Source organism: Camelina sativa, chromosome 19 (assembly GCF_030686135.1).
Source record: "Camelina sativa cultivar CO46 ecotype springtype chromosome 19, ASM3068613v1".
NCBI classification, from domain to species: domain Eukaryota; kingdom Viridiplantae; phylum Streptophyta; class Magnoliopsida; order Brassicales; family Brassicaceae; genus Camelina; species Camelina sativa.
In genome coordinates, this window is record NC_141898.1 from 18,377,484 (window position 1) to 18,393,882 (window position 16,399).

General features: G+C 37.2%; 1 protein-coding gene, 1 long non-coding RNA gene and 1 other non-coding gene across 10 annotated transcripts; 1 reads left to right on the forward strand and 2 right to left on the reverse strand.

The window, feature by feature from the left end:
- Positions 1–998: 998 nt before the first annotated feature.
- LOC104766684 (phototropic-responsive NPH3 family protein NPY2) lies at positions 999–10,585 on the reverse strand. 8 transcript variants are annotated; one of them, XM_087503317.1, is made up of 6 exons: positions 10,412–10,585; positions 4,465–4,563; positions 3,785–4,071; positions 3,432–3,501; positions 1,875–3,053; positions 999–1,759 (listed from the first exon to the last, which is right to left on the reverse strand). In XM_087503317.1, exons 3-6 carry the CDS (start codon positions 3,844–3,846, stop codon positions 1,166–1,168), a joined length of 1,905 nt encoding a protein of 634 aa, XP_087359443.1. In that variant the 5' UTR covers positions 3,847–4,071; positions 4,465–4,563; positions 10,412–10,585; the 3' UTR covers positions 999–1,165. The 8 variants fall into 8 exon arrangements, with proteins under 8 accessions (XP_087359443.1, XP_010488921.1, XP_087359441.1 ...); XM_010490619.3 differs by lacking the exon at positions 10,412–10,585 and adding an exon at positions 5,582–5,747; XM_087503315.1 differs by lacking the exon at positions 10,412–10,585 and adding an exon at positions 5,324–5,721.
- Positions 10,586–11,400: 815 nt separating this feature from the next.
- On the forward strand, positions 11,401–13,899 carry LOC147920760 (uncharacterized). Its single transcript, XR_015590388.1, has 2 exons — positions 11,401–11,554; positions 13,329–13,899. It is a non-coding gene; the product is annotated as an uncharacterized LOC147920760 (long non-coding RNA).
- Positions 13,900–15,394: 1,495 nt separating this feature from the next.
- Positions 15,395–15,501, reverse strand: LOC147920761 (small nucleolar RNA R71). Its single transcript, XR_015591944.1, has one exon. It is a non-coding gene; the product is annotated as a small nucleolar RNA R71 (small nucleolar RNA).
- Between the last annotated feature and the right edge of the window lie 898 nt (positions 15,502–16,399).

Genomic DNA, 16,399 nt, shown 5'->3' on the forward strand with positions numbered 1-16,399 from the left:
AATCCTCTTTATCTGTCCAGATTCGAACCTAGCATTTACTGCTTCGGGAAGTGGTTTCCTGGGGTCGATGACCGTATAAACTTTCGCCACCTCAATATTTGTTAACTTCTCTGTGTGAGGATGCAGACAGATTGGATGACCAACCAATCCGACAATATGCTCAAGGCCTTCTCTGTTAAAAAACTCCAGTGGCACTCCATGAAAGTCCAGCCATACAGGAACCATTGAGAGTTCGGGTTTTGTGGGAATAACATCTGGAGTCCCTTTGGCTACAAACATAGTCTGCCCGTCTACTTGCCATAGACTTTGGCTCAAGATTCTACGCCTAGCATTTGGGCAGGGAACTTTAAAGAGGAAAGAGTTACCTTCCATCTTTGAAACCGTGATGTCTCGACGTTGCCTACTCCAAATGCCATTGACAATAGCATGTACAGCTCCACGGTGCGGCGGTTCCTCGTAGAACTGACCAAGTATGAAACTATCCCAGGCCTTCTTGTTCTTCTCTATGACGGTATTTGGGATAGTAACACAAACCTCTCCAGAATCGAGAGTGAACGGTGTGCCCTTTTTCTCGAGCTGTACCGTACTACCGTTTACAAGTGCTTTCCAGGGACTTGCATCAGCAGGTTGTGGATCCTCAATTGCAGGTACATTGGGCTTGTTGTTCCCCTCTGTAGCTGCTACATTCGAAATTTCAGGTCTAGGGAGTTCAGTCAAACTTCCAGATCTAGGGATTTCATTTGTCGCTTGAACAGGCACCGATGGTGCGGTTGTGCAAGGGAGCGAAGGTAATTGGTTGGCTGAGGACTCAGATTCTTCAGGCAACAGCGGTAGGTTAGGGCAGGAGGAGGCGATTCCTACGATACAATTGTGATTATGCTTTAACTACGATACAATTTTTCATTTTTCGTGTATAGCTCTAAATATCTCTTATGATTATGCTCAAGGTAAGTTTTAAAATGATGAAGGATTGTGATTATGCTTTAACTACGATACAATTTTTCATTTTTCGTGTATAGCTCTAAATATCTCTTATAATAAAGGTTCTTTTGTATCAAACAGACCAAAAAAAAAAACATCAAAGAAATTACAGTTGATTTCATATAATCTGACGTGATATTGAAGATAAACCTAAGTAAAACATGTTTGTAAAAAACCTTGTTCATCAAGAAACAGAAACCCTCCTAGTCAAGCTTCTCGAAGGCGTTGCGGTTTTTGCAGCTTCTTCGCCAGCGTTCATAGATCCAAGACTTTCCGACGAATCCGACCCACCTCCTCCTCCTCCATTGTTCTTCTCTCCTCCTCCTTTGCTTTGCAACTGCAGCTTCTTCCCAAAAATCTTCTTGGACTTTATCAAGCTTCTCATTTTGCTTCTCGCCGTGGCCCCTGCTTTGTCCATGCTCTTCCTCCCACTCTCCTCCTGCAGCTTCAGCGCGGCTATCTCGCTCTTCAATGCTCTCATCTCCTCTTCCGTTGCAACCGCTTCCCATTCGTCTTCCATGACCGTTGGCACTGATCTTGAGCTACCGTAGGTCCCGCAGCTGCGTAGTTCTCTTGCCATCCCTCTGGGCAAGTCAGGTGTGCTGCTTCCAGATGAAGCAGCCGCTCTCACTTGCTCAAAGAAGAGTACTTGGACCACCACTCGTAATGGGAGCCTGTCGTTTTGCACAGCATGCATACACGCTTCTACTGATAGTTTTCGGCAATCCATCATTTTGCACATCCTTTTCTTTTCTCCCTTTGTGATTCCTGGATGTTCCTGTGTGTATAACCCAATATCAGGAAAACCAAACCACAAATCGAACAACCAAAAACACAAATTGAAACCAAACTTAGATTGCCTCTCAAAATGTATGCCAGAAAAGAGAAGTTACCTTCAGAAACATGTCAATGGCACGGTAGAGACCATCATGTGCGGGTCTGGAGATGCTAGTAACAACCTCAGCGAGATCAATGAATTTAGATGCAGGAAGGTTTGGATCTTTTGCAATTTCAGTAAGGTAGCTATCTATCAGTTTTGCCACCATCAGCTTCGAAGCTTCAGATAATATCCCGGGTAATTTTCTTACTTCCTGAACTTCGAACCCATCGTCATCATCTTGAACCTCTATCTCACTGTTTTGATCTCTTCTCATGAACTCCATAACTATCTTCTTCACTAACTCCACATCGTACAATGTTTCGCTTCCTTGATGCGACTTTATCAAGAGTTCAGCCATAGAAGCTTCCTCCAGTTGCTGTCCTATTCTTCTTACAAGCTGTTCCTTAACCGGCTCTCCAGAGTTAACCATAGTCACTGCTTTCAGCAGTTTAAGCATAAAACCGCAGGAGACACTGTCTTTCTCAGCTGGAAGCAACCAAACAAGTGTCTCTATGATTGTCTTATGCTTCAACAAATCTCCTTGCTCCATCACACCCTTGTTAAAACCCAATAATCTTCTATAAGCATAAGCTTTCAAAGCTTCTCCAATCACTTCTCCACCAAGTCTGCATTTGGTTTTGATGTTCATTATAACCCTTTTGTAATAATCAATCTCTAGTTCGCACAAATCCTCCACCCACCAATCATGTGGAACCTCTCTAGCCTTGATTTGATCCGCCCCGCTGATTTCTTCAGGAAGCTTCTTTCTGTTATAAGTATATGACCACTCAACGTGGGAAGCATCGACACAGGCCTTACTGGCTATGGCATCAATGCAAAGGCTAACCAATTTGAGATCCTCAGATAGCGGTAAGAACGGTTTGGTGGTATGAAGAACAATGATGGAGTCTTTCCAGCTACGGAAGAGACTTGAGTTTAGGAACACATCAATCTTGTAGATGAGATTACCTTTCTCGACTGTCTCATGCATACCTAGATACTCAGCTGCACATCTGGTGGCCACAACGTTGTACGCACTTAGCGTTACTGTCATACCATAACAGAATTTTGCACATGTCTCAAACGCAGTTGGGCCGCCGGGAATACCAGAGATATCAACTTCATCGCTATTGTTCTTATCAGTGCTTGAGAGCAACTTTTGTAGGCATGCACACTTTGAAAGAAGAGGAAACTGCAAAGGATAAAACAGAATCATCAAATATGCGATCAGTTTGGAAAATCAGCTTTGATAATCTCTTTGTATAAAATGCTAATATTTGAATATTCTTGATTTACCTATATCATTCATCAGATCAAAACTAATGGATTATGTAAAACTATTAATCTAAAATTGATGCGTGATGTCTGAACAATAGGTTTCACAAGATTCAGATGAAAACCGTAAAAGTCCATACAAATTTACCACTAATGGGAAGAACTATGGACCGGTTAAAGTCTTTTCTGTGGGACTAGCACACAGAGATTTGCACCTTAAGATGCACCATGACTAATAAAAACCCAACTACATAAGAATGTGAGGATAAGTCATTTACAGAACCATGGTACATACCTTATGCAAACAAAATCTTGATCCATCAACATTGACGCTAATGTCACTAGCCAGTTCATTTTCCACGTACCTGCGTGAGATAAAATCAACATCTAAAGTCAGCTATCATCAATTAGATACTCTGTTTATGATATTTTCTCTATACAAGAACAAGCTTTGAAAGAAAAAGTAATTCATAATGAAAGCTTGACCATAGCCTTTCGCATCAAGATTCAATTTAATAGATGTTTTACAAGATGAGAGACTTCAGAACATATAAACATTAAACTAACAGCTGCAACAAACAAACAACAAGAAGAAACAAAAGAATAGATTGCAATAATAAGCTAAACTTGATCAAGATTGACTGTTACCTGGCATTATTCCCATCAGTTTTGAACGAATCTGGCTTCGAACCAATTTTCATGAACTTCATCTTCTTCCCCTAGGCGAAAAAACTCTTGAAGAGGTAAAGATAAATGACTTGCAAGAAGACCACCAAAAAAAGCCTCAAGGATCACAACCTCCACTTCTTCCAAATTAGTTTAACCATAACCAAAGCCATTCCCTTAAATAGAAAGTGAGGATGTTCCAAGAACTGAGGGTGGGGACCAGAGATTGATACTTTTATGCAACTAACTTAACTTCTTCCCTTGGAGATCTAAAAGCACAAACACAGAGAAGGACCAAAAGGAAGAAAACAAAGCCTCAAATACAGAGAAACTGACTCTAAAACCAATTAGATTAGCAACATGATTCAGAACTTCTTTTTATTTCCTCTTTATTAAACTGTTAACTTGTAGAATAATCAAATTAAAAAAAGGTTCTCATTTCAATAGAAAAGCCAATTAGAGAAGCAGATTGCTTCCTTATACACTAGCAAAATGCCGTGAAGCACGGCCAAACGCAGCAACCAAAGGGGACAATACCGTAGCAAAATGTCTCAAGCACAAAATCGAATCAAGATCCACACCTTTAATCACTTCTGGTGTCATTCATTAATTATAATTAATGTAAATGCAGCTTAAGATGATGATTAAAAAAATGGATTAACCTGTGTGGTGACTGTGTTGTGTTTCTTCAAGTCTTCAAGTTCCAACTTTGAAGCACATGTTTCTGGTATTAGTTTAATCAACCGTAGAAGTTTGGGAACCTGCAAATTTAAAAAAAAAAAAATTTAAAACAGCATCTCGGTATCAGTAGAAGTAAACCACCACAACGGTAGACAAGAAGCATCTTTGTATCTTTTTTTATCCTTTAATTTGTATTTATTATCTTTGCAATTAAAGAATAACCAAAGACTGCAAATTACAGGTGCTATGATCAATTTTAAGTTGACCCATTAGCTAAATCTAAGAAATTTACAAGAAAAATTCATTACAAAGTTCAAAGTTGAATGCTTAATGCAAGATACAGAGGACTTTTGAATCCTGAAACCCTGATTAACAAAACTCACAAATCCAAGAAAAGACTGAAAATTTCAGATGCTATGATCAGTTTTTAGTTGACCCATTAACTAAATATGAGAAATTTGCAAGGGAGAGCGAGCGAGAGGGTTTGTGAACCCTAAAACCCTAATCAACAAACCCATTAAACCAAGCCAAAAAACTTTATATTTACAAGTGCTATGATCAATTTGAAACTGACCCATCAGCTAAATCTGAGAAATTTACAAGAATAATTCATCATACCAAACAAAGTTGAATGCTTTGGGGTTTAAGAACCGTAAGACCCTAATTAACAAAACCCACTAAATCAAGTAAAAAAAAAACTGCAAATTTCAGGTGCTATGATCAGTTTAAAGTTGACCCATAAGTTAAATCTGAGAAATTGACATGACTAATTCATCACATACAACAAAGTTGATAGCTTTGGGGTTTTAGAACCCAAAAACCTTAACTAACAAAACTCACTAAATTAAAAGCAATGAGATTTCAAAATCAAATTGTGCTTGGAAGCAACTTCGTGAACCAGCAAAAACGAAAAGACAGTTCCCTGAAACAGCTCTCCGTGTAAAAACCCAGAGAAACCTATTTCTCAAAGCTATCACAGATTCACAGTTTTAATATTCCAGAAAGAAAAAAAAATTAATACATTCACATAGTTTAGAAAAAAACCAAATATTATCTAAGTGTGTTTGAACTTTGAACATAAAACAGTGGAAAATTTACACGCCGAAGTTCTTATTTTTCTTCTAAATTTGATTTCGTAAGTAGAATATTTGGTGAATATATTTGTTTCTCAGTTTATTTAGGCACACGCCAAAACTGGCACGCTAGTCTTCTTCTTCCTCTTTTCTTCTTTTGAAGATGGGTTGTTCTCTTTAATTATTTCATTAAATGAAAATGAGAACCTTCACGTCTTCTCTAATTAAGTTAGTCAACATCTCGACAGGATAGCAAAGGAATCTATTTAAAACGTGAATTATGATCCTAAGCTTTATTCTTTAGTACCATAACGAAAAAAAAATGGAGAAGGGGTTTTGCAGTACAGTCAATCTTGTCTTGAGGATGTTGACTTGAATTCTGACTTGGGTTTTTACCTTGTTGGACTAGTTTTTGGCCCACTATACATACTTAATCTCATTTCCCCGCAAACTCGTGGTGGGTGAAACACCAACACTGAGTTTGGTTTTGAGATCTTCAAACTCACGTTAAGGTAGTGACTTAGTAAAATATCTGCCAATTGAAGCTGTGCTGGAACATGTTGTATTTCAATGTGTCCCAAGGCAACTTGTTCCCGAATGTAGTGATAATCAGTATCAAAATGCTTGAAGCGTTGGTGAAGAGCAGGATTAGCACTTAGATAAACTGCAGAGAGATTGTCACACCAGAGCAAGGTAGGATACTGTTGAGAGACTCTCATATCGCGAAGCATGAATGATATACATGTTATCTCATTAGCTGTGGCTGTAAGTGCTCTATATTCTTCCTCTGTTGACGAGTTTGAGACTGTTTCTTGCCGTCTCGCTGACCAGCTGATGAGATTGGGACCAAGGAGAATACAAAACCCTGTGGTGGATCGTCGAGTCTTCTTGCAACCTGCATGATCATTATCACAGAACGTTGACAAGGACAAATTAGAACTTCTCGTAGGTGTAGTCCCATATGTAAGGTGCCCTTGATGTATCGTAGAATTTGTTTGAGGAGACCAAAGTCTGAGACTATTGGTTCATGCATCCTTTGGCACACGAAGTTGACTGCAAATTGAATGTCAGGTCGTGTAATGGTGAGATATTGAAGCTTCCCTACAAGGCTTCTAAAGTAGGTTGGCTCCAAGAACAGTTCAGGATTCAGTTTGTCCAAGTTTTGTGGAAGCAGAGTAGGCATTGCATTGCAGTTTGACATATCAGCTTGATGAAGGATATCCTTGGCATAAGCTGTCTGGTGAAGAAAAAAACCAGTGGAGCATTTCTGAATCTCAACTCCAAGAAAATAGCTAGGCTCGCTAAGGTCTTTCATGGAGAATCGTTTGTTCAGAGACGTGAGAAGGGCTTGTAGCAGAGCCAGATCATTCCCTCAAAGGAGCATATCATCAACATATATGAGGAGAACAAGTGACTTACCATCCTTGTGATATGTGAACAGTGAAGGGTCTGATTTGCTACAGGTGAATCCAAACTTGATCAGATACTTGCTGAAGGTGTCAAACCAGGCTCTTGGAGCTTGTTTAAGACCGTAGAGAGCCTTTGTGAGTCGACAAACGTGAGATGGTCGTTGTGTGTCAACAAATCCAAGAGGTTGCAACATAAATACTGGTTCCTGCAATTCTCCATGTAAAAAAGCATTCGATACATCAAGCTGTTTGATTTCCCAGTCTTTTGAAGTTGCAACATCAAGGACCATTCATATAGTTGCTGTTCAACCTACTAGACTAAATGTTTCAAGATAATATAGCCCCTCCTCTTGATCGAACCCTTTGGCAACTAGACGAGCTTTGAGTTTGTCTACAGATCCATCTGGTTTGAATTTGTTTTAAAAATCCACTTACACCCCAAAATGTTCATGTCCTCTATAGGTTTCGTTAGATCCCATGTGTGTAACATGTGAATCGTTCTTATTTCATCATTAGCAGCATCATTTCCATCCTGGATGTAGTAACGCAGCAGTGATATCTTTTGGTTCTTCAGGAGCAAAACGAGAAGTGAGGAGAACATACCTAGTGTTAGGTTTATGAATCCAAGCTTTTGCCCTTGTAGTCATAGGATGAGTTTTATTAACTTGTTCCTCTTCTAGCTGATCTTCCTGTATATTGTCTTCGGCAGCAGAGTTGTCAGTTTCTGTAGTCGAAGAAGTCTCAGAATCACTGTGAACTTGAGTATTCTCTTGATCCACGACGTCAGCAGGAACATTCTCAGAAGCTGGACTTGACGTTGAAGTCTTCTCTTGACTAGGGTTAACTGATGATATGGAGTCATGTTGTGGTGCAAAAGTTGAAATTGGAGACACTGAAGCAGATTGCCAAGCCTGAAAAAAAGGAGTCTGATATGATGGAATTAGGGACTTGTATTGTTGTTGAAAGGGGAAGCAATCTTCATCGAATACAACATGGCGAGATATGTAAACTTTGCCTGTAGGAGGATAGAGACATCTATACCCTTTATACTGAGTATGATAACCAAGAAAAACACATTGGAGAGATCTTTGATCAAATTTATGAGTAGCCATAGGACGAAGGCAGGGATAACAAGCAAAACCGAAGACTCTTAGCATCAAATAGTTTGGTTTCTGACTGAAGAGAACCTCATATGGACTGCAATTATTCAGTGTTGGTGTAGGAAGTAAATTGGTGATGAAACTGGCAGTGAAGAAAGCTTCTACCCAATGATGCAGAGGAGTATAACTGTGGAACAACATTGTCAGACCAAGCTCTACTATGTGCCTGTGTTTCCTCTCTGCAACCCCATTTTGTTGAGGGGTGTAGGAACAAGAAATCATGTGCATTATTCCATTTTCAGACAAGTAGAGTTTCAGAGCATTACTGGTAAATTCTCCTCTTCCATCACTCTGAAAGACTTTTATCTTAGTCTTGAATTGATTCTCAACTTGTTTCTGAAATACTTTGAATATAGAGATGAATTCTGACTTAGCACGCATAGGATAAAACAAAGTGAACCGGGAGAAATCATCCACAAAAACTGCATAATTTAAAACCTTAATTAGATACAACTGGTGATGGTCCCCAAAGATCACAATGGATCCGATCCATAGGACAAAAAACTCAAGAGTCTGAAGAAAAAAACTGAAATCTACTATTCTTCTCCATCTAACAAGGCTCACAAATAGAGGTTGTGCTTCTCTTATTCAAACTTATTTCCTTGCTGGTCTTTAGTTGTTGGAGAACTTGAGAGTTTGAGTGCCCAAGTCTATGATGCCAAATGTCTTTAGAAGCTTGCACATTGACGATTAGAGAAGAGAGAAACAAATTCTTGATTCTCCAACATATATAAGCCACTACTTCGAGGACCCTTTGCCACCACCTTCTAAGTGGGTATGTCAACAACAGAGACATTATTATAATCAAACTAAACTCCACAAGGCAGATAACCACAAAGTTTCGAGACAGACACAGGAGACTTTTGGATATCTGGACAGACCAAAACATTATTTAAGGATATCTTACTTGCAGAAGAAGAGATAGTGGTGGATCCAACATGTGTTATAGGAAGGTAGGCTCCATCTCCAACCAAAACAGTGTCATTCCCAGTGTAGGTTGTTGCAGACTGTAGATTGTTAGCAGAGGGAGTGACATGTGCAGTAGCACCAGAGCCTGTAACCCAGTCAATCCATCGGAGACTTGAGGGGAGGAGAACCCTTGTGGAACATCAGGACGTTGATAGTTTTCATAAAATCTGTTCCAATAGTCGGATGCAAGGTGACCAACATGTCAACAAATCTGACAAACGGGGTACTCTCCAGTAGCTCGAGGATTGGTTTGATGCTGAGAAAAACCTCTGCCCCGAGAAGAGTCACCACCACGTCCTCTGTTTTGCCCTGAAGACCTTCCTTGACCACGATATCCGCCTCGTGACTTGTTGCCATAACCTGTTTTTTGAACTTGAAACACCAGATGAGGTGTAACAGAGTCAGGAACGTTGTAAGACCGAAGCTTGGTGTCAAAGTTTTTGACTTCTGAGACAACATCACCAAAGCTTGGAGGAGAGGCCTTGCTGAGAGAGCTTTGAACAACAGTTGTGATTGGATCATAGTCACGACCCAAACCATTCAAAAACCCAAATATCTTCAGAGGGGTTTACTAATGGAACTTAGAGCATCACAGATGGCTATAAACTCTCGACAGTAAGCCGCAAAGGTCATGTCTTTTTTTGTCTAGAACCTATAAACTGCGGCGGAGAGTAAATTCTCTAGCTATACTACTCTTATTAGCCCTGGGCATTCGGGTTCCCGAACCCGATCGGGTTCGGGTTTTCGGGTTTTTAGGTTAGACATATAAAACCTGTTTGGGTTTTTTGTACTTTTGGGTCGGGTTCGGGTATTTCCCGTTCGGGTTCGGGTTATTCGGGTATACCCGAACTCAAAAAATCATGAACAAATTTTTTTTTTTCTCATTTTATAAATTTCAGAACACATGTATATATATAAATATTTAACGTTTCACATTAGGACAAAGAAACTAAGATTGCAAAATGGTTTAATATGCACCCTTAAATGTCCAAGGTACTGGGTTCGATTCCCCCTAGATGTATTTTTACATTTAATTCGGATTAGTTCGGGTTTTATTTCGGGTTCAGATATTAGCCGAACCCGATCGGGTATCCGAACCTCAGAGGTACTGAACTCGATCGGGTTTTATACAAAATCCGAACCCGAACCGAACCACCTCAATCGGGTTTTACACAAAATCCAAACCCAAACCGAACAACCTACTTTGGGTTGAGTTTGGGATTCGGGTTCAGATATTATGCCCAGGGCTAACTCTTATTGAAGTTCTCAGCTAAATATATCCAGATATCTCTCGAGGTAGTGAGATTGTGAACATACCCGAGTACTTCTTCTGACAGAGTTCCAAAGAGCCACGAACGGTTAAGCTGATCTGTGCAGAACTAGGATTCATACTGTAGATTGGGGATCTCTGTGTTGCCAGGTGTTGACGAGATGGTACGTAGTGGAGCTGTGATAGCACCATTAACGAACCCGATGAACTTTTGGCAAGACAAGAGAGACTCAAACTGACTTTGTTTTTATTATGTTTAATTATTAAAAAATAAAAGAGATCCCATCGATATAACCGATGGGAATTCTCTTAGCACATATGGGCCGTTGAGATATCTATGTCCTATCATAGGTATTATTATATAGTCTTACTCATCAAAAATATATTATGTTGTTATTTTAATGGTTAAGGCACTCTGGAGAGTGGTTAAGATTGTATGAATCTAAGAGTGATTAAGATTGTATGAATCTAAGTTTAAGGATATAGGAAAAGGAAATGAAGAGAAATAACAAGTGTATTTTTATGCTTGTTACAAAATAGGTATGATTATCCATCATAACAAGTGTCTTCCACCTGAATGACATATACACCCTACATACAATCATGCATGTCCAAGAGCTAATGCCCAATAAGCAAGAGCTTTAGACATCACAATAAATAAATAAGTATTTTTGAGGGATCCAAATTATTAAAACCCTTTGTAGTCCATGGTTAAGCTTCCATAATATGTTAGTCAAGTTTCTTATTCGAATCCCCCAGTGTGGTAACTTTATGATACTTTTAATATTTATGGGCAGCAAATTTTTTTTTTTGCTTTAGACAGTCCATTGTTACGGGCCGGCCCTGCATGCAATATATGTTCTTATGGTGTAACAGTTGTTCACCATTTGTTATTAGCCCTCTACATTTATCTTTTTTTTATGGTGTAACACTTGTTCACCACTTGTCATTAGCTCCTCTACACTTGTCTTTGTCTCTTTAAGTAGAGTATAAGTCATCATGTTCTCCTTGCCACTATTATAGTTATGTGCAAGAAATTTGTAGAAAAATGTAAAAAATAAGAATAAGAAGTCTTTCATCAAATTTTTTCTCTTTTCTCTCTTGACTCTTCTCATAATTCACAATTTGTTACCTTCTACTTTATAACATGTTATGTGCAGGATGTCTTTAAACGCTTGAGCTTTTATGAGGTAAGTAAAAATTTTATTGTTTCAATTTTATGTTTATAGAACATAAATATTATAGACATCCTGAGAGTATGCCTTTTGCGAATTAATAACGTTATAAATGGTAGTTTTGCCTCCTTTTTACCATTATATCTATAGCTACATCATCTTTTGATATATGGTTGGCTCTCCATCCTCTACGATCAAATGAATGTCATGCCTATTGAATTCTCTCTTTCTTAGAATTGTAAAGTAAGTTTTTGAACTTAACCTTAAAAAGTGTAAATAATTACATCATAATGCCACTACAAATATTAGTTTTTTAAAAAACAAATTAATAATAGTCCATAAGGGTAAAAATATCAAATACTAATTTGTTAAATTTAATTATTTTGGAAAAACAGAAGTACAATATGTCGGCCAACCCCGAATTTTGTTTTGCTTCTTTCGGTCATCGGGCCTGAATGACTCAACTTTTAATTTTTAAAAACATATATATATCTAATAGAAAGAAATATATTAGATTTGATATCTAACTTACTATATAAATTTGTCATTAATTAATATATTTCACCTCATATATTTATATGATTTTATTTTTGTGAAAAATAAATCATCAAATTATTCATATAATAATAAAAATATTTTTTTCCCACATATACTATGGTTTGAATTTTTAAACGAATAAAAATTGTTCCATATATGAAAAAAATTGTTACAAAACAAAAATTCCAACTGAGTAGCAGGTCGTTCTTTAAATATTTATATTCAGTTTCATATAATATTTTGTAGTATATAATAAAATAAACTATTAAAATATTTTTAATTAGTTTTATTTGATCTTGGTAAAGAAAAAAATACATCTTTAATATAAAGAAAAAAAATTACAAAATACTCTAATTTGATTTCTAAAAATTATTAAAAATATTTACAACCGCGTCGGGTGAAATGTAATGAGTTAAATGATGAATGAGCTATGATCATTTACTAGACAACGAATTAAATGTAAAATATTAAAATTATATGATAAAATGGTTTAAAACTAATATAAAGTATCAAAGTAGTTTAAAAACGAATACTCCCTCTGTCCCTGATAAATTGGTGTTTTAGAGAATTTTTTTTATCTTTAAAAACTTGATGTTTTAAATATTTTTAATATTAAAAAAGTGGGAAAATGAAAAAGTATAAAAAATGTCAGAAAATGAATCATCACATGTACATGAAATGACTATAAATAAAGATAAATAAACTATTAGAAAAAGTAAATAATAAATTAATCATATATATTATTTGTCTTAATATGTGTGAAAAATCCTAAACATCAAACTATGAAGGACAGAGGGAATATGATATATCAAAAATATATTTTATAATTATAAAAATAATATACAAAATTTATGTATAAAATAAAGTTTAAGTCGTGCTAAAACTGATCTAGTTCCTATATAAAAGGCTATAACACTTCTATTATTTTATGAATCTGTATGTTTGTTTATTCGTAAAGAATAATAATATGTGTTATAAGAGATTTAAAGACATTGAAATGTATCTTTAAAATCAAAAATATATTTCCCTTATTATAATATATAAAGCATATGTTAATATATTATAGACAGTGCAAAAGTAATTGGAAGGTTAAGATGAACTAATCTCTCGATTTCCCAAGGTATCTGATTCATAATTATCGATGTCTAATGTTCTCAAAGTATAAAAAAACTCATGGAGTTTCAAAGACATTTCGTATATTATATCATATTGAGAATATGAATAATTTTTTTTTTTTTTTTTTGGACAAAAGCTTGGTTTCATTCAGATCAGACAAAGTTCAGGGTAACCAATATTACAAAAGTAAGAAGCTGATATATCATGGTTTTTGTGGTTTTTAACCATGGTACAAGTGTAGTTTTTGAGTCTTTTGATTGTTTTCTAGGTTGTTTTTAGTCTTTATAAGTTTAGATACTCATTGGCACGGATGGAACACAAATGAGCTAAAAAGGATGATTTGGAGCATAATCAAAGCATGAAGGCTGATCAACGAAGCTAGGAGACGAGATCAAGACTATGCATCGACCGATGCACTCTCAGAATCGATCAATGCAGCTGCCACAAACCAAACGGAAGTTGTTTCCACAAGCTTTAGAAGATTTACAAAATTTGCCTAAGTTTCTCTTATTTGCAGTTAAGGCCCAAGACGTGTTTTAGAGTATTTATAGGATTTTTATGGTCATTGTTTAGACCAAAGTTTTTAAGAGATATTGAGAGTTTTGGGAGAGACAGATCTGATTTCATTTGTAGAGAGAAGATTCTTGAACTCCTTTCTTACTTCTTAATATCAATTGCTTATTATTCAGAAAAGATGTTTTGTTCTATATTGAATATGTCTCAGTAGTTTGTTTGTTAGGTTTAGGGTTTTTCATAGGATTTTTATGGTGCATTAGATCTGATTATTTTAGGATTCATTATCTTCTATGATCTTTATCTTAGGTTGTTCTTCATATTAATTATTGATTGATCACCTAGAATTAATACCTAGGAAAATAAATTGATATGAGAATATAATTGATTTTCCTGATAAAACCGTTTGATGAACAAAATTATTTCTTGAAAATAAATTATTTCCTGGTTTTAAATTTAGATAATATTTGCAGTGAGAACTGATTATTTTACAAAAGAATTTAGAGTTCTAGATCTGTTCTTAATTGCTTGAATCCTAATTATTTCTTGATTTAATATTTCATAAATTCCTGAGAATTTCCCTAGGCCTAGCTCTTTGATCCTTTGAATTTACAACACCTTTAAATTCTGTTTTTGCATTGTTTTTAATTTAATAATTTGATTTAGCATAATTAAAAGATTAATAAGTCTATTGTGTGATCTAGAGTCTCTGTGGATTCGACCCCTAGAATATTACAACTGCAAGGCTGTTAGTATCATTAGTGTATTACAATTTGAGCATATCAAATTTTGGCGCCGTTGCCGGGACTCTTTTGATTCACCATTAGATTAAAGTCTTTGTTTTGTCTAGATTTTTATTTTTCTATTTTACTCACACGCTTTTGTTTATTTTCTCTTGTGTGTTTCAGGTACATGCCTAAGCCTAACACCAAGAAAAATCCTACTGGTCCAGTTGTTAAGCTTACAAACCAAGAGTTGGGACAACTAGAGCGTGATAACACAAAAGCAGCCAAGTCAGCGAAGATGGTCAAAACACTCATATTGAGACCTGATGAGGCTGGAGTTTTGAGGGATCATGAGGGCAATGTGTACAACGAGCAAGGCCAGAAACTTGATGTTGAAGGACGAGTTATTCAGGAAGAACTCGTCGTGGTTGAGGATGATGCACGTGGCGTCGAGCGACACAACGATGGCATCGATCGACGCAACCAAGAAGGCATCGATCGACGCAATGCTGGCATCGATCGACGCAATGTCGGAGCTGGTGCGAATGGAGCCAATTTGGACCTTCAGCCTAGACGGGACAACAATGGAGAGCTTGTCAAGACTCTTGCGGACTTCAACAGGACAGACTTATTCTATGAGAACCGTTCCGCAATTGTTCCTCCTCCATTCCCAAGGAATGATTTTGAGCTGAAGCCTGCCTATTTTGCTCTTGTTGGCTAAAGACCATTCCAGAATTTGCCTCATGAGAAGCCTCTAGACCACATTGAGCACTTCGAGGATATCGTTACAAGCATCAAGGCTAATGGAGCCATTGAGGACTATCTCTACTGCAAGCTTTTCCCCTACTCTCTTGGTGGGGAAGCTTCTCATTGGCTAAGAAAACTCAAACCAGGATCTCTGATAACCTGGCATGACATCAAGGTGGCGTTCTTGAACTACTTCTACGATGATGCGATGTCTGATGAGCTGAGGATTAAGCTTTCAACCTTTAGACAAGGACCTGTTGAATCTTACAAAGCTGCTTGGATGAGGTTTAAGGCATATCAGAGAGACTGTCCGCATCATGGGTTCTCAGAGGTTCAGTTGATTAGTATCTTCTTCAGCGGGATTGACTGGAGGTATCAGATGGCTTTGGATGCTGCTAGTGATGGGAACTTCAAGACAAGGTACCCAAATGAGGCTGAAAAGTTGATAGAGAGGCTAGCATCCAGCAACAATACTAAGAATGCGGACTTAGAACGGAAAAGGGCACATGAAGGATATGATTCAAATCAGTTTGCTACAGTGAATGTCAAGTTGGATACAATGCATAACCTTCTTGTTGGAAAGAAGTCAGTCCATTTTGCAGAAGATGTTGAGATCTTTGAGCCAGAGCAGCAGAATGAAGAAGAAGATGTCAACTTTATGTATGGGAATCAGGGCCAAAGGTTTGGAAATCAGCAAGGCAACAGGTCTTTCAGTAGAAACAACCAGCGCAACAACTATCAGTCTAATTCTAAAGGCTTCATTCCTAAGCAAGATTATTAGAAACAGCAGCAGAGCAGTGGTTACACCAGGACCTATGGCAACTCCTCTTATCAATCTCCTCCTCTTAAGACAACTGAAAGTAGGATGGAGGCAATGCTTGAGCAGATTCTTCAGGGACAAGAGCAGTTGACAGTGACATTCAATGGGAAGATTGACAATGTCTATACTGAGCTTACTAGCAAATTTGATTCATTGAATGTCCAAGTTAAGAAGCTGGAGAACCAAGTTGCACAAACTGCTGGAGCCATTATTGATGTCAAGAAAGGACAGATTGGTCTTAATGTTGGAGATTTGCAGATGCGTTTTGACATGGATAAGCTGGTTAAGAGGCCAACAATAGATGGACAAACTTTTTATGTAGATACATTGTCTAATATTGCTGAAGAGATTTTCAAGGAGATGCATCTTGAAGATCCTCTTGAGAGAGCATTGGTTGCTTCT